This window comes from Oryx dammah, unplaced genomic scaffold, assembly GCF_014754425.2.
Source record: "Oryx dammah isolate SB20612 unplaced genomic scaffold, SCBI_Odam_1.1 HiC_scaffold_27, whole genome shotgun sequence".
Taxonomy (NCBI): Eukaryota; Metazoa; Chordata; class Mammalia; order Artiodactyla; family Bovidae; genus Oryx; species Oryx dammah.
In genome coordinates this window covers 97,682,917-97,702,110 of record NW_024070211.1, presented here as the reverse complement: position 1 = coordinate 97,702,110, position 19,194 = coordinate 97,682,917, and the positions used below count along the sequence as shown (strand labels likewise).

Here is a 19,194-nt window from a genome sequence, read left to right as displayed (position 1 = left end):
CTTGTCTGACCTTACATTGCTACAAAGTCTGGTTTGCTGCTGGGACTCAGGAACTCAAGTCTCTGGGACTTGAGAAACCATTTTCTGCCAACAGTTATTCCCCTGGCCTGATTTGCTCTCTCATCCTCCCCCATGCACTTTCATCAGACTAATTCCAACCCATTCTTCAAGTGTCAGCTTAAATCACTTCCTTCAGAAGATCTGAATCCACAGTGGGGTGTGGGGAGGTCTAAAAGGTCACACAGATAGATTACATTCAATTTCCCCAGGAAGGCTTTCCCTGGTGGCTCAGATGGTAAAGAATCCACCTACAATATTGGCAGGAGACCTAGGTTCAATCCTTGGGTTGGGAAGGTCCCTGGAGAAGGAAATGGCAAACCCACTCTAGTATTCTTGCCTGGGAAATCCCATGGACAGAGGAGCCTAGCAGGCTATAGTCCACGGGGTCACAGACAGTTGGCCATGACTGAGTGACCAACATTTTCTTCACTAGATTCTCTCTGTCCTAAGATTCATTACACTTTTCATAATTCCTCATTTGTTTGTCTGTTGTATTTTTGGGGGCTCCAAAATCACTGCAGATGGTGACTGCAGCCATGAAATTAAAAGACGCTTATTCCTCGGAAGAAAAGTTATGACCAACATAGATAGTATATTCAAAAGCAGAGACATTACTTTGCCGACTAAGGTCTGTCTAGTCAAGGCTATGGTTTTGCCAGTGGTCATGTATGGATATGAGAGTTGGACTGTGAAGAAGGCTGAGCGCCGAAGAATTGATGCTTTTGAACTGTGGTGTTGGAGAAGACTCTTGAGAGTCCCATGGACTGCAAGGAGATCCAACCAGTCCATTCTGAAGGAGATCAGCCCTGGGATTTCTTTGGAAGGAATGATGCTGAAGGTGAAACTCCAGTACTTTGGCCACCTCATGCAAAGAGTTGACTCATTGGAAAAGACTTTGATGCTGGGAGGGATTGGGGGTAGGAGGAGAAGGGGACGACAGAGGATGAGATGGCTGGATGGCATCACGGACTCAATGGACATGAGTCTGAGTGAACTCTGGGAGTTGGTGATGGACAGGCAGGTCTGGCATGCTGCGATTCATGGGGTCGCAGAGTCGGACACGACTGAGCGACTGAACTGACTGATAAAGGCAAGAGCAGTATTTGTCCTCTGTTTTCTCCTTGGTAGTATTATGCCTATCACATCATAGATTTATTGTTATTCAGTCACTTAAGAGTCCAACTCTTTGTAACCCCATGGACTGCAGCACACCAGATTCCTCTGTCCTTCACTAAGACCCATAATTTGCTCAAATTCATGTCCATTGAGTTGATGATGTGATCTAACCATCTCATCCTCTGCCACCCTCTTTCTCCTTTTGGCTTCAATCTTTCCGAGCATCGGGGACTTTTCCAGTGAGTCAACTCTTCAAATCAGGTGGCCAAAGTACTGGAGCTTCAGTTTCAGCAGCAGTCCTTCCAATGAATATTCAGAATTGATTTCCTTTAGGATTGACTGGTTTGATCTCCTTGCAGTTCAAGGGTCTCTCAAGAGTCTTCTCCAGCACCACAATTTTTTTTTTTAAGTCCAGGTCTTTATTTTTACATCCATCAGGCCATGAATTCATAGAGAATGGGCTCCAGTAATTCGGGTTTCTTTCCATTGGTCCTCACAAAGTGTACTTCTCTGGGTAGAGCAGGCTGGCACTTCAGCTGAACCCAAGTCCCTTTCTATTTGGCTTCCTTCCTTTTCTGATCATTTTCCTTCACACATTTCAGAAAGCTATCTCAGCTCTTCGGTTGCTTAATATGCCATATATGCACATTAATTCTCTTGGCAAGAATCTTTCCCTTAACTTGTTTGTTTACAATGATGCCAATGTCATGCTGGGTAACATCGTAGACTCTCCCAGTTTTTCCATGGTAACATTTGTGGGGCATTCCTTTTTCAACAGTACCCATTCCCTTGATATCCACGATATCATCCTTCTTGTAGATTTGTATGTATGTGGCCAAAGGAACAACTCTGTGTTTTCTGAAAGGCCTAGGGAACATGTAGTGGGTGCCCCTCCTCTTTCCCTTTGTGTTGGTCATTTCTGTGAATTACTGGAAGGTGGCAGTTCCAGCCGAAAGGGCAGCACCACAATTTGAAAGCTTCAGTTTTGGTGCTCAACCTTCTTTATGATCTAACTCCCACATCCATACATGACTACTGGAAAAACCATAGCTTTGACTAGATGGACCTTTGTTGGCAAAGTAATGTCTCTGCTTTTGAATATGCTAAGTTGGTCATAATTTTCCTTCCAAGGAGTAAGCATCTTTTTATTTCATGGCTGCAGTCACTATCTGCAGTGATTTTGGAGCCCAAGAAAATAAAATCTGACACTGTTTTCAGTTTTCCCCCTTCTATTTGCCATGAAGTGATGGGCTCGGATGCCATGATCTTAATTTTTTGAATGTTGAGTTTCAAGCCAGCTTTTCCACTCTCTTCTTTCACCCTCATCAAGAGGCTCTTTAGTTCCTCTTCATTTTCTGCCTTTAGAGTGGTATCATCTGCATATCTGAGGTTATTGATATTTCTCCCGGCAATCTTGATTATAGATTGTGATCCATCCAACCCACTGTTTTGCATGATATACTCTGCAGAACAGTTAAAGAAGCAAGGTGACAATATACAGCCTTGTCATACTGCTTTCATAATTTGGAACCAGTCTTTTGTTTTATGTCCTGTTCTAACTGTTGTTTCTTGACCCCCATACAGGTTTCTCAAGGGACAGGTAAAGTAGTCTGGTACTCCTTTCTCTTTAAGAGTTTTCCACAGTTTGGTGTGATCCAAACAGCCAAAGGCTTTAGTGGAGTCAATAAAGCAGAGATAGATGTTTTTCTGGAACTATCTTGCTTTCTCCATGATCCAGTGAATGTTGTCAAGTTGATCTCTGGTTCCTCTGCCTCTTCAAAACCCAGCTGGTAAACCTGGAAGTTCTCAGTTCACCTACTACTGAAACCTAGCTTGAAGGATTCAGAGTATAACCTTACTAGCATGTGAAATGAGCTCAATCATATGGTGATTTGAACATTCTTTAGTATTGCTCTTCTTTCAAATTGGAAGGAAAACTGATATTTTCCAGTCCTGTGGCCATTAAGTTTTCCAAATTTGCTGACATGTTGAGTGCAGCACTTTAATAGCATCATCATTTAGGATTTTAAATAGCTCAACAGGAATTCCGTCACTTCCACTAGCTTTGTTCATAGTGATGCTTCCTAAGGCCCATTTGACTTCACATTCCTAGATGTTCGGCTCTAGGTGAATAACCATACCATCATGATTATCTAGGTCAGTAAGGCCTTTTTTGTATAGTTCTTCTGTATATTCTTGCCACTTCTTCTTAATCTCTTCTGCTTCTGTTAGGTCCTTACCATTTCTGTCTTTTATCATAGTGGTTCAGTTGGTAAAGAATCTGCCTGCAATGCAGGAGACCCAGGTTCAATCCCTGGGTCAGGAAGATCCTCTGGAGAAGGGAATGACAACCCACTCCAGTATTTTTACCTGGAGAATTCCATGGACAGAGGAGCCTAGCAGACTGTAGTCCATGGGGTCACTAAGGGTCAGACGTGACTGAGCGACTTTCACTTTCATTTTTCATCCTTGCATGAAATATTCCCTTGATATCTCCAATTTTCTTGAAGAGATCCTAGTCAATCTCCCTACTTTTTTCAATTTAAGCCTGAATTTTGCAATAAGGAACTAGTGATCTGAGCCACAGTCAGCTCCAGGTCATGTTTTTGCTAACTGTATAGAGCTTCTCCATCTTTGGCTGCAAAGAACATAATCAATCTGATTTCAGTATTGACCATCTCATGATGTCCATGTGTAAAGCTGTCTCTTGGGTTATTGGAAAAGGGTGTTTGCTGTGACCAGCATCTCCTTGTGAAAAAACTCTGTTAGCATTTACCCTGCTTCATTTTATAATCCAAGACCAAACTTGCCTGTTATTCTGGGTATCTCTTGACTTCCTACCTTTTCATTCAATTCCCCTATGATGAAAAAGGCATCTTTTTTTGGTGTTAGTTCTACAAGGTCTCGTAGGTCTTCATAATATCAATCAACTCCAGCTTCTTTGGCATTCGTGGTTGGAGCATAGACTTGGATTACTGTGATATTGAATGGTTTGCCTAGAAATGAATCAAAATCATTCTGTTGTTTTTGAAGCTGCACACAGGTACTGCCTTTTGGACTCTTATTGACTATAAGGGCTACTCTCTTTCTTCTAAGGGATTCTTGCACCCAGTAGTAGATATAATGGTCACCTGAATTAAATTCGCCCTTTCTGTTCCACTATAGTTCACTGATTCCTAAGATGTCGATGTTCAATCTTGCCATCTCCTGCTTGAACACCTCCAGTTTACCTGGATTTATAGACCTAACATTCCAGGTTCCTATGCAATAGTATTATTCACAGCATGGAACTTCACTTTCACCACCAGATATATCCACAACTGGGTGTCATTTCCGCTTTGGCCCAGCCACCTATTTCTTTCTGGAACTATTAGTAGTTGCCCTCTGCTCTTCCCCAGTAGCATATTGAACACCTTCTGAACTGGAAGGCTCATCTTCTGGTGTCATATCTTTTTGCTTTTTCATACTGTTCATGGCATTCTCATGGCAAGAATACTGGAGCGGGTTGCCATTTCTTCCTCTAGTGCACCACGTTTTGTCAGAACTCTTCACTATGACCTGTCCATCTTGGGTGGCCCTGCATGGAATGGCTTATAGCTTCACTGAGTTATGCAAGCCCCTTTGCCACAACAAAGCTGTGATCCATGACACATTATAAGTACTCAGTAAAAGCTCATTGAATGAGTGAAACGTTTCCATAGAGATGCCATAGACAGAGATCTGCAAACTACAACTCATGGGCCAGATCCAGTCCCTCTTTGTAAATAGAGTTTTATTGAAACACAGCCACATTCACTCATTTGCATATTTTTAATGATTGTTTCCACACTAATGGCAGAGTTCAGATGTTGCAACAGAAACCATATGGCTTGCAAATCCTAAAATATTTATTATGTGACTTAGTATAGAAAAAAAAATACAAACCCTTACCATAGTGCCTAACCATATCCTTCTGGGTTCTTAATAAATTCCAACATGGGTCAACATGTGGTTAATTTAGGAAATCCAGGTAGAGACCCAAAGTGGACTATGATGATAGAACCTTGGTAGGTCAAATACTTTTTAAATAAATTTTAAAAAAGTAGCTTTTTGAATTATTTACAATGTCCTAAAGACAAGACAGTGACTGAGAAGGAGACTGAAAATGTGGACATCGATAATGAAATTATTCGCATGCCATCCTAATATTTAGATGCACTGGAACATTTATATCCCAGTTAAAAGCTAATGTACTATCTACTATTTATTCAAGTACTTCATCATCATCAATTCTGTTGGCTCATTTAAAGAATGGAAACATAAGGGGTGGGGGGGGGGAAACAAGTTGCACTTCTTCATCTCCAAATCAATGTTTCTTAAGACAAAACAAACAAACACATCTTACCAATAAGCTAAGAATTCTTAATGAGACCAGAACTTCAAAATGATAGATATCCACAACAGCGCATTGCTTTAATTTCCCACAATTCATAGCCCTTCATTGTGCTGCAAGGGATGTATGTATCATGAAGCAAAACACCTAGAGTCCATGACCTTAAGCTGGACGGTCAGTAGGGTACCTTGCCCGCACTGGACACTTGCTAATATCACAGGGAAACCTCAGCGGTCAGGATGGTACACTGCAAGGGCACGGGCTGCACAGACAGACCCTTGTATCCCGCAACTCAAGAATTCTGAGCACTTTTTATAACAACATTATCCATTTCATCCCCAAATGCCTCATTCCCTACTATTGCCTATTTGGCATAACATTGGCTAAACAACCATCCAGAAGGATGCCTGATCTAACAATGATTGCTAACATTCTCCTTCTCTTTCCAAATGAACATTCCTAGATGTCCTTTAATCCATCTGTGAGGGTCTTGGTGGACTTTCCTGTACCATAGCTGTGGAAAGGACATGATTTTTTTTAACACGTCTGTTTCCAGTGAAGCATGACTTAGCTACCTGTGTAATTCTAAGACCAAATTTTTGTTAATAATTCCCATCTTAAAAAAAAATAATTCCCATTCAGTCCTCTCACTCTGTCAACCCAACCTTTTCAGTTACAATGCCCTGCTCTGTTTGCATTTCTTGACATAGTAGAATTATCCTCTCACAAGATCTGCTCCTGAGGAACCGGTTGAAATAGAAGGTCTCCTCAGAACTTTACCTGAACCCAGGGTAGATATATTAACAAGGCTCCTGACCAGTTGCCTGGCCAACCGAGGAGTAAGGGAGGAGGTGAGGTGCTGAGAAAAACTTTGGAAGCATCTCCCGACTCTTCCCTAACAGCCTGGCCTGATGTCTTCTGGTATGTCCATGTAGAAAAGGCCCAGACCAAGGCAAGTAAAGGGTGACCCTGACATGAGCTAAAAGCAATGTTTTCCTGAGAACTATTGCCATCTTCTTACTTAGCTGATAAATCAAGTCTTAGTGATTTTTTTTCACTTGAAGGCACTTATTTCTGTCACTTATAAAATTTTTAAGCTTTAGAATTTATGCTAACCCTTGAAACTTACTCTTATCCTCAAAATAAATTTCCTAGCAATTGTTCCACTCTTCCCCTTAAGAACACCTAAGCCTATTTGGGCAATAGGCAGTGTGAGGTCTCACTCCAGTTTTCCATGCAGGTAAAAAGAGAAGGATTATACATACATATATGTGTAATACATACATATATATACATACATACATACGTATATACATACACACACACACATTTCTTTAAATTCCTTTAGTTTTCTCTAAGTTTAAATTTCCAAATTGCCTCAAGCTCAGCCTCCTGACACTTTTCAGCCCATCTGGGTTTAAGCGGGGCTCTGGGTATGTTGGTATGCTTTGGCAGCTAGTTACCCTGTATGGAACCACTCCTTGAATTTATTAGAATAGTATAGAAATCAGTTCATCTCACCTATTCCCCCTGATGTGCCAATTCTGATGATGGTAACGTCAGAGCATCGGGCATGGTATAGTAATTTAATGAGTTCATGAAGCATAATAGAAATGGAGGGGACGCCCATGCCATGCTGTGGAGAGAAAAGGGAAAGTCATTATACATCTCACAGACTGATACACGCACAGGACATATTTTCTTCCTTCATTACAAGTTAACAGCCCGCAGATAAATTTACATAATCATTATGACTTTGCCAAAGTGGAGAAAAACGTAAGTCAGCTCTAACTGACGCCCACATGACATGCTGATAGATGGGTCCATCTGTGATGATCAAAGAGAGGCATCTCCCTGCCAGTTAAACTGGGTTCAACCCTCATTGTCAAGAGCAGAAGGTGGGGACAGCGTGGTGTACTGGTGTGTCAGGGCAGTGCCATTTCTGGGCTTTTCAGTGAGTCTTTGAAAAAGAGATTTTTGCAAGATTGACTTGATTTCGAGGAAATAAAGATGTGTCTGCCATGTATTTAGTCCTTTTCCACCATACTAAATGAAAGAGTAAATCCATTTCATTGCTCTCACGTGTCCATGTTCATTTGCTGGTAATTTTGTGTGAGCTCTGAAAGGTAAAAAGTTAGAGATATGGGTTATACCTACACCTAAAAATTGGAGCATATACTAAATGTGTGCATGCCTGCTAAGTCACTTCAGTTGTGTCCGACTCTTTGCAACCCTATGGACTGTAGCCCACGAGGCTCCTCTGTCTTTGGGATTCTCCAGGAAAGAATACTGGGGTAGGTTCCCATGCCCTCCTCCAGGGGATCTTCCTGACCCAGGGATCATACCCAGGGCTCTTATGTCTCCTGCATTGGCAGGTGGTTTCTTTACCACTAACACCACCTGGGAAGCCCATACTAAATGTGTAGGTGAGATTAAGTTGTTGAATAAGTTGCTATAGATTATGATTGCAACCCTGTCTTCCTCAGCATTTGGAAGAGTAGAATCATTGTCACAGAATAAAGATCAATGCAGGTTAGAGGATTTGGCCATTCCAAATCATTTGGCATTTACAATATGTTCTAATAATGTTCTAGAAAGATCCTCCATGCTTGAATTTGTGGTAGATGGAGCTAAGTTTAGAATCAGTTTCTGTTTTCATTTCTAACATAATGCCAGAGAGTCAAAAGTGGTCTTCAGTATTCTACTCAGGCACAAAGACTTTGTGTGCACAAAAGCACCAGGGGCATCTTAGCAGTTAGAAGATGGTTTCCACTAATTCTTCATTAACAAATCTGGAAAACTACTGCAGTCACGGGCACAATATTTTCACCTGAGTTCCCTTTTTCTCACCATCAAGAATATTAAACTACGGAAACTTTGAACCTCTGGACTTCCTATTTTTGGTTGCCATGGAAGATGTTCTGACTTCCAAATGCATCGTAAGTCTCCTAGAGGCCTGAATCAAACCTATGTTAATTGTTTGTCCAAGGTTAACTAGTCTGGGCTCTGCCACTAATGAGTAAACTCTCTAACTCTCATTTCCTCAATTGTAAATGAAGAGAATGAACCATTATTTGATCTATTAGTGAAAAGTGAAGTCGGTCAGTTGTGTCTGACTCTTTGCAAACCCATGGATTCCAGCCTAAGAGGCTCCTCTCTCCATGGGATTTTCCAGGCAAGAATACTGGAGTGGGTTGCCATTTGCTTCTCCAGGGGATCTTCCCGACCCAGGGATCAAACCTGGGTCTCCCTCATTGTAGGCAGACACTTTACCGTCTGAGACACCAGGGAAGTCTATTAGGTTCCTCCTAAATCAGATACTTGATAGGTTTATGATTATCACTTTATATATGGCATAGTGATAAAATGACAAATGGGCTTGTGTATTTCTACTGAACTCTCCCTGTCTCTCTCTTTCACGCACACACACACACACACACACACACACCCAGACCCCAGCAGCTTTTGGAGAGGAAGAATTTTCAAAGAAGGGATCTCAACTGGAAATCCTCTTTCTGCCTACTGAGGTTCATTTCCAATTGGCTGACCTCTTCAGGCATGATACATATTTCAGTTCTTTTTCTGACAGGCCAACAGTATCAGTCACTGCTGTTTTTATATCTGAAGTTTTACTACTTGTTTATGATAGTTTCTCATTTTTGTAAATTTTACCTTTTTGTCCTTCCCCATTTATTGTGCAAAAAAGGACAAAGAGTTGTAGTCTAAAAGTCAAACAAAAGTTAGTAAGACAAAATATGCCAAGATCAGAGGGTATTTAGTTTTTTCTAATGTAGATATTCTATAATTATTGGATAAACAAATACATGAATGAATGGTTTCTCCCATTCGAGTCCAAAGCAGGTTTCATGTGTTTTGACCCAGAGGAGAGCTCAGCTTGGCTGTTCCACTAGTGTTGTATAGTTTCCCCTTCTTCAGTCCAAGCTTGTAGCATGATCATCCATTCTTCCACCTCCAGAGTGATTGAGGAAAACTAGTTATCCCCTAGTGCTGGAGTCATATATAATGCAGCTCCTTAGAACTGTCACACCCTGTTGTAGATTCTTCCCTTGTCATCTGACATGGTTAACTGTCTCCTTATGGGGGCTTCAGTGTCTAGACATGTACAGCCTCAGAACTGTTGTTTCAGAAAATAGCCCTGTGGCAGAGAGACCCACTTGGAAGGCAAGCTGGGTGCACATGCATTTACACTTGGCTAAGTATATGGTATCCTGGGTCCAAGAGGGAAAGTGGCCTTGTGTTCCCTAAGATTGCAAGTCATTCCACTTTCATATTGTCTCAGGACACTGTATGTCCAGAGCTGTTAGCATGTTCTAAATACAGGAGAGCAATTTACAAGATCTCCATAGAAATGCATTAGCAGCTTTTCAGCAAGCTTAGTATAGTGTTAAATGGCACCACTTTGGTAATCCTGAAAATTGGACCCTGTGTACTAAAAGCCCAACATTCCCAAAGTTGGATAAGACATAGAGGAGAAAAATTGCTGGTGGCTTATTAATCAGTTACAAACTAAAGAGAGGAAGTATGCTTTGAAGGCTTTTTCCCCTAACTTGCATAGCTTAGTGGTAACTAATAAAGTGTACCAAAGTGGCACAGAATGCTATTTTCTGCCCCTAGGACTTTTTCCAACTATGAATGTCACACCTGGTCACTTCATTTAACTGCATGAAAATGCAAAGGAGAGGAACAGGAACTCCTATATTTGGAAGGTCCCACTTTCTTTTGCTAGCTTGTGATGACTACGTGACGTGCAGCTATTGAGTACTTACACTGATGGAGAGCACGGGACCAATTTTGTACATACAATATCTGTCTGTCCCAGCACAGATGTCCTTGATGTCCTCTTCACTGTCCGCCAATCTGAGCTCCTTGTGCATAAACAGTGCAAATGCTTTCATTCTGTTGGGGCTCCCACCAACACAGACAAACTGATAATAAAAATAAACAATTACCCGCCTGAGTACCCGAGATAAAAGGCAAGGGTCATCTTTCAACTTTAATGTTGTTACTTTGTTTTTCAGTTATATACTTAAGGATATATGTAGACGTTCTGGGTTAATGTTCATGAGTTAAATAATTGGCATCATTAACCGGTAAATAAGGCAACCAGAAAAAAAGTCTGATGTACTTAATTTGTAAAGGAAAAGATAATCACATAATCAAAATAAGTGTTGATTTTGCTCAAGTGGGTATTTTTGTTACAGTGACTATCAACCAGCTCTTAAGTTTATATAGGCAACCTGTTGTTGGGCATTAGTGGGCTACAGGCTTAACATGGCAATACCGAGGACATGGAATGTAAGTAATATAAGAGTAACCATAGGAGAATGACAAGTTTAGATATGTTTTCTGATTCCACCCTCCCAAGCATATGTTTTTATTGTGAAATACACAATGTTAACATGAAACTTAAAAGAAAGCACAAGGCTTTCCAACTTCTCGTTCAGAAGAAATCCTCATGGAACAAGCCTTATCATTGTAGACTAAAAATCTCAGTATAGTATTTCATCACTTCCAATGATTTGGTTTTATTTTTGTCTTATTCATTCACGTTTTAACATCTTTGAAATTACAATATGTGTTGCAGTCAAGAGTGTCAAATCTAATAAAGTACAGTAATAAAATTTTCTCATAATTGCTTGTGCAATAGCCTGTTAGGGGTACATCAGCCCCAGGGCTGGGAGAGGTGGATGCCAGAGACAGGATGGGCATGACCTAAGTGTAGTGTGGATGAGCAGCCAGCTTTGTGGGGACCAGGGCTCAGCAGTGGGATGATGAACGGCAGCAGGTATCAGAGACCCACTGAAGCATAGTCCGCAGAAAAGTACCAGCTGCAAAGTCATTCTGGAATCTGAGCTGAGTGGTAAAGTGCACAGAGTCTGAAGAAGCCCCAAGTCAGAGAGATATGGAAACATAGTGGTTAAAGGACTGCCCTTTGAAGTTAGAGAAGCCTGGTTTTGTACCCCAATTCTGTCTCTGATTAAGAAGCTTGTTCAGTGTTATACATGTAATCTCTATGTGCCTCAGATCATCATCACCAAAACAGGAAAAAAAAAAATACAGTCCCTTTTGAGGATTTTGTTGAGTGTGATAGAGGACAAAGCCAGGCACCTTCTGAGTGGTCAACAAATGGTAACTTCCATCTTTCATATTATAGAGCAATTTCCTAGCCCTGCTTTTAGCTTGTTTATGTGTTTCTGTATTTGCATAATTTTTGCAAATGAAGCTGGTTCAAATCCAGCAAGGAAAAGGCAGCTGGTGCTGCCTGACTGATGCAGGCAGTGTTGGGCAGAGCTTCAGAAAGATTGTCGATGAGGTCTCTCACAGAGATAAAGAGTATCTGCCTAAGGAAATACCTAACTGAGGTTGTAGAGTTAGGTGCCCAATTCACAAACGATTTACTGTGAATCATGGGTGGTCTCATTAAATGATGCATTGTTTCCATTAGCAATAATTTCTATGCCACCCTCATTCTCAATTATGGGATATGATTACCCTTTTATCCAGGCCCTCTGCTTCTCTTCTACCCTCATTATTGTCTTTTCTGCGCCTTCTTACAAGGCTCTTGGATGGGGCTTAAAGTTGGTATGAACTGTAATGAAAGGTAGCCGTCAAGCCTGAGTAGTGAAGAGAATAAGGCCATGGTATAACGTGAGTTTTTGAATTATTATTGATTATTCATGAAATTTTCCCCTTGTGAGTATGGATAGTTAAGACTTGGCTCAAGATATAAGTACAAGGAGGTTATTTTTGTTGTTGTTGTTTCCTTTTTACAAAATACAGTAGTTTGAAAATAACCTCATTGTGTGGTACCATAAATGTAAATTACAGCTATTCAGATTGACCATAAAACCAAAACAGATGTTGGAATAGCTTGCAGTTTGAATACTTCTTTGAATGAAGATATTGCTGTAATCAATGGAAATTTCTGAGTGTTTCTGGAGACATAAAGATGATAAGTATAGACAAAAGCATTTTTGTTCTTAAAGAGTTATTTCTAAACCAGACTTACTAAATATCACCTCTGGACACAATTTTCAGTCTGGTTGCTTTGATGAGAAGTAAAATACAACTGAAGACCACCAACCAACATTAAACTTAAGCAACACTTTCTGTGATTTATGCTCCCCTCAATTACGATTTGTCCTGGTTTTATCAAAGGAGATACAAATGTGTTGGGAAGGAGTCTGAAGCATTGTAAAACTATGTTAAGGACTTGGCCTAATGACTGCCAGAATGAGCTCACTTTCAAATATGCCTACTGTTTTGAAAGACTTAGCTTTGCCATGTTGTATTAATCTAGTGCTATTTAGGTATATGTATTTCACATGTTAATAAAGGAGTAAAAAGACTTAAAATTCACATTATATAGTGGTATAATGCTTTTCCATATTACTTGAAATTTCTAGGGAGAGAATGGAGTGTACCAGTTAGTGATTTTATAAAAGATATATTTGGAGGCTGAATTTGAGTAGATAGCTTCTAAAGATCCCTCACTATATTTTTCAAATGATTGATTAAGTCAAGTCAGTATGACAGAAGACATTAGCTGTTCACCAAAGCTATTTCCCCTTCTTTCTGGGTGCACTACTAAATGTAACTTTCCGGCCTTCTCTTCAGTTAGATGAGGCCATATACCTGCGTTCCAGCTGCTAGAATGTGAACAGAGTGATGAGTGTCACTTCCAGTTCTCACCCATAGAAATCTCCCAGTAATGATCCTATAGATTGTCTTCCATGTGTCTGCTGAATGGGTGTTGATACCCAGGCACTCCTAGAAAGGCACCCCTTGAAGATGACAGAGCAACAAGATGAGAAAAGTCTGGATCCTTCATCACCTGTTGGAGGAAAGCCACCCACTGACCCAGGGGCACCCACTTGGCACTCACTGTGAGTGAGTAACAAACTTACATTGTATTATGCCACTGATATTTTGAAGTAGCAGCTAACAAAGCCCTTTAAGTACAGTAAGTAAGGAAATGAAAAAAATAGAGATCATTTCAATGATTTAAAATTTTAAGTTTTAAAATTTTACACACTCAAAGTTCTTCTTTTCTTTGAACATAGTGGTATTAATAATAATCATCTCTGTGAAGATAAGGATAAGTTTTCAGGTACTGATGTGTTATGTCCTCTCTCCTTACCTAGGATTGCTATCCTGGAATTTAAGTGAGTCAAGCAACTGAACCTAGCATGTTCTCGATCGAAGATAAGAATGTAACTGGAAAGAGGCAAGTTTCTGAGAAGAGCATTAATAAATATGTCAGACTTTACCTGCTGCCTCTAAAGAATAGATTAAGCAGCCAGTTCAGATTATTTGAAACTACATTACTTGCTTCCCAATCTACACACACACACACACACACACACGTTTGCCTCCTACCCATCCAAATGGCCCGATCAATAGAGTTGTTCTCTGGTAGAAATGTGTTCTAAACCAGAGCATGTCTTTTTATCCAAAGGAGAATCACTGAAGTGGTCTAGAACCAGGTGGGTTGTGAATTTTTAAGACTGGATAGTGGTTATAACAAAGTATAAGAATGAGTGCTGATAAAAATCTAGTCAGGTAGAAGAGAGAGAGATACCTAGATACGTAAATAATAGATCATGTTCTGTCTCAAAAACATGTCTTTGTGGAGTGGGTTGCCATTGCCTTCTCCAATCTATTCCATATATGAACTTAAAAAAATGTTTTTGTGCTCTGAAAGGCCTACACAGAATCACAGTCCCACTACTAGAGAACTGTGCAGTTTTCACCTGACTTTTATTCACTCCTCACTCCTTTAGCAATTATACTTGGAGAAGGCAATGGCCACCCACTCCAGTACTCTTGTCTGGAAAATCCCATGGACAGAGGAGCCTGGTGGGCTGCAGTCCATGGGGTCGCTAAGAGTCAGACACGACTGAGCAACTTCACTTTCACTTTTCACTTTCCTGCATTGGAGAAGGAAATGGCAGCCCACTCCAGTGTTCTTGCCTGGAGAATCCCAGGGACAGGGTAGCCTGGTGGGCTGCCATCTATGGGGTCGCACAGAGCCGGACACGACTGAAGTGACTTAGCAGCATATGGAATAGATAATGAATGAGAGCTTAGTATATAGTACAGAGAACTCTACCCAGTGCTCGCTGGTGACCTAAATGGGAAGGAAATCCAAAAAAAGAGGGGATGTATATATACATATATATATACATATGGGCTTCCCTGGTGGCTCAGAGGTTAAAGCGTCTGCCTGGAATTCGGGAGACCTGGGTTTGATCCCTGGGTCGGGAAGATCCCCTGGAGAAGGAAATGGCAACCCACTCCAGTACTCTTGCCTGGAGAATCCCATGGACTGAGGAGCCTGGTGGCCTGAGGAGCCTGGTGGGCTGCAGTCCATGGGGTCACAATGAGTCAGACAGGACTGAGCGACTTCACTTTCACTTTCATATATACATATGGATTTATAATTCACTTTTCTGTACAGCAAAAATTAACACAACATTGTAAACCAACTATACTCCAATAAAAATTAATTTTAAAATAAGTTTATTCCTTTTGACCACTTCTGTAAATCATCTTAAAGAAATAGACTTATATGTGAAAAAGTTTTAGGTACAAAAATATCCATTTGAGTGCTGTTTATGATGGAAAATACTTCAACATGAAAGCCAATTTTAGACTAGATAATGTATGGCACAGGCACTTGGCATCCATAAAAACTGTTTCAAAGAGAATATTGTAATTTGGGGAAATATTAATGACATCAAGTTAAATGAAAAAACACAAGATGTAAAGTTATGTAATTCCAACTATTATAAAAATCTATTTATTAAAAAGTTTTAAAAGAAAAGAAAATAAGTTGATGGCATCTATGTCTAGGAGTAGGAGTTTTTCTTAGGTGTGTTTTTTAAAGTCATTATTCTTTTATACATTTTTCCAATTTTAAATAATGAACATGAGCCACTTTTATAATTAACATATACACTTAAGATAAAATAAATAATACAGACACACAAATTTCCTAGTAAAATTCCATAAACAATTTTTCCTCATAATATTGTCTTATGAAATAACAAAAATCTTAATAATATGAAATACTGAATAATGGTTGTTTTCAGGAAGTGGTAGATCCTATTGTTAGTTCTATTGAGTTATTTCATAGTTTGATAAAATGAAGATTAGTGAAGTTCATCTATAAATAAAGATGTTAAACAGTGAACTGAATCATAACGAATTCTGAACACCCAGCAGGATTGTCAATAAAGTCAGATTTATCTCTAGGGTCCAGAGAAGTCAAATAACAATGTTTGCATTAGATTTAGTTCAGGAACTTTTGTGTCTTGTTGAGGTGGAAATGATTGTTTATGACATACACAATCTAAACTGTTTCGGAGAATGAGCATGACTTTGGTTCCTATTAGACCTCTGACATTTCTCTAGCCAAAAGAGTAATGTTTATGTTAGGAAAATAAGGAGAAATATCACCAGAGGAAATTAAATTGTTTTCGCTAAAGTTATAAATATTTTACCTTTACATCCCCAAACATTTCCGGTAGGTTGTGTGTTTTTGTTCCTAAATCCAAGTGATAGAGAACATCTTCATCCATAGAGTCCAGGTAAGGATTTTTAACATGAACAAAACTTTTTCTGAAAAAAAAAAAGTAATGCAAAGAAGATGTAAAGCAATCTGGAGAGATACCACACAAAAGAGAAATATCATTCTACATCTATGATAACCACAAGCCCAAATATTGGACACAAACCTTCGTTTAGGATTAATTGATTTGTAAGGAAGAAATATGGTATAATGAATAAAAGTGACAAAGGTTTGCTGTGCATTTACTGTGTGCCAGGCATAGCATTAGGCATGAAAATTCCACAATGTCATAAAAACTGCATATAATAAATATATTACTTCATTTAATCCTATAACCATTCTATTAGGTAACAAATACTAATAATTCAATTTGTAAGAAGCCAAAGCTTACAGAAGTTGAGAAACTTGCGCAAGATTATATAACCAAGAAATTGCAGAGTAGTCAGTTCTGCACAGGCAGGATTTTGCTCCCATGGCAATCCTTCCATACACTCTGCTGAGGGAATATTATCACTGCTGTCTTTTCATCTCTGCATATTTCTTTGTCTCCTCAACTTTCCATGGGGTTTTGTGTATGTCTGTATCTGAGTGTATGTGTACATGTAATCTGTGAGTCCAATAGTGTCTTTCAGCTCCATAGACCAGTGTTTCTCAAAGGTCAACAAGCATAAGAATCACTGGACGCTTTATGACTTCTCTTCTAGAAATTTTGATTCAGCAGGTTGGGTGTGTCAGATTTTGCCTTTTAAACAAGCTGCTCATTGGTGTGATGTTGCTGGCCCAAGGATCACACTCAGAGTAGCACTGCCATTGAGGATTCCATCAACCATGCTGAATACACCACCTCCTCTCCACACCAGTGGCCATTGCCCCAGCTTAGACCTCCATCACAGCAGTGCAAGCTGAACCACCAGTTTTTCATCCCTCTCTTGGTAAAGTAATACAAGACGTGGAAGTCAAGACAGTGAATTGACTGCTGTTATAGAAATCACCTTAATTCAAACATTCATATTTATGAAGCACATCATCTATACAGACTTTGGTTATTTCAATAATAATTATATACTGCTTTAATTAGTAGTGATAAAAAATTATGTACCCTACACCACAGTGGATCCAGCCATCTTTACCAAGAACCATCTGGGACTTCTCTGTTCTATAGACCTCCCATTTTCCTCCAAATACCTCAAAATCCCTTAACAAAAACCTTGTATCTTTCTATATCTCTGATGATCCTCAACCTGATTGTACATTAAAATCACCAAGGGGCTTTGTAGGAAACACTGGTGCTCAGGCCCCAATTAATTTAAACTCTGATTATGTTTCAGATCTTCTGGGATGATCTGATGTGAAGCCAAAGTTAAGGACCCTTGCTCTCGGCCTTTGTTCCTGAAACAGCCTTCTGCTACCCTCCCATTTTTTAATTACTGGAATCCTACTCGGTTTTTTTTAAAAAGTATGGTTTCAGATGTATATAGATTTTTTATTGGAGTAAAATGTCCTTGAGTAATGAAAATTTTAAAAATAAACAAATGGGACCTAATTGAACTTAAAATCTTCAGCACAGCAAAGGAAACCATTAACAAGCTGAAAAGATAGCCCTCAGAATGAGAGAAAATATTTGCAAGTGAAACAACTAATTAAAAGATTAAAGTCCAAAATATACAAACATCTCATGCAGCTCAATATGAAAACAACAAACTCATTCAAAAATAGGCAGAGACCTACATAGACATTTCGCCAAAGAAGACATACAGATGACCAAGAGGCACATGAAAAGATGCTGAAAGTGAAAGTCGCTCAGTCCTGTCCGACTCTTGTGACCCCATGGACTATACAGTCCATGGAATTCTCCAGGCCAGAATACTGGAATGGGTAGCCTATCCTGTCTCCAGGGGATCTTCCCGACCCAGGAATCAAACCAGGATCTCCTGCATTGCAGGTGGATTCTTTACCAACTGAGCTATCAGGGAAGCCCTCAGTAGGTATTAGAGAAATGCATATCAAAACTACAATGAGGTACCATCTCACACCAGTTAGAATGGCCACCATCTAAAAAGTCTACGAACAATAAGTCTACAAACAATAAAGAGAGTGTGGAGAAAAGGAAACCCTCCTACTCATTCATCAAGGTCAAATTCAAATACCATATCCTCTGTGAAGGCTTTTCAAAGCATCTTTCCTCTCTGGTCAGTATGAATTCCTCCCCACTGTGCTCCTAAAGCACTTATTTTAGCATTTCTCATGTTAATTTTTTTGTCTCCCCAGAAAGATATGAATTCCCTCATGCAAGCTCTCTCATATATCTTTTTTTAAAGCTTTTTATTTTCTGTTCGAGTATAGCCAATTAATTAATGGCAATCCACTCCAGTATGTTTGCCTGGAGAATTCCATGGACAGAGGAGCCTGATGGGCTACAGTCCATGGGTTCTCAAAGAGTGGGACACAATGAGCACACATGCATAGCCGATTAACGGTGCTTTAGTTTCAGGTGAACTGCGTAGGGACTCAGCTGTACATATACATCTCTTTTTTTAATTCCTAAATCTTTAAAAATTCTACTTGCTGAATTAAATTTAACTGTTCAGGAAGTAGAACAGAAATACTATTAATTTCCAAGACATTTAGGATAACAGATTCTTGGTGAATCAGAGTAGATTTCAAAAATAAAATATTCCATGGCATTACTGCACTTTCAGAATAAGCTTCAAAGCAAAAGGATATCTCCTTTCTTCTCTTGATGAAGGACAAGAGGACATTGACCCACTGTCCCTTGCTAGACAAAGTGATCAATGAACCAGCAGGGTCAGCAGCATTCACCTGGACAACTTGTTAGAAATGCAAAATCTTACTCCCTACCCTAGATCTAATGAAGTCTACATATCAACTAACTGTTTTGTGATTCTCATGCACATTAAAGTTTGAGAAACACCACCATCCACCTTCTCTTCCAGTTTCTATTATGCTTCCTGTCTTACTCTGCCAAAACAGCTTCACTATCTGGATATTTTTCCTTTGGATTCCCAATTGAATGAGTGAATCATTACTCTTT

General features: G+C 39.7%; 1 protein-coding gene and 1 pseudogene across 2 annotated transcripts in view; both read right to left on the bottom strand.

The window, feature by feature from the left end:
• The window catches only part of UPP2 (uridine phosphorylase 2), a 42,203-nt gene that overhangs the window by 21,269 nt on the left and 1,740 nt on the right, over positions 1 to 19,194 (bottom strand). For both annotated transcript variants that reach the window (XM_040229126.1, XM_040229125.1), the window contains exons 2-4: positions 16,075 to 16,192; positions 10,336 to 10,494; positions 7,070 to 7,184 (exon numbers count right to left, since the gene is read on the bottom strand). In XM_040229126.1, coding sequence (XP_040085060.1) covers positions 7,070 to 7,184; positions 10,336 to 10,494; positions 16,075 to 16,192 — 392 coding nt within the window. The remainder of the gene's footprint in view (positions 1 to 7,069; positions 7,185 to 10,335; positions 10,495 to 16,074; positions 16,193 to 19,194) is intronic.
• LOC120854823 lies at positions 1,522 to 2,120 on the bottom strand (annotated as a pseudogene).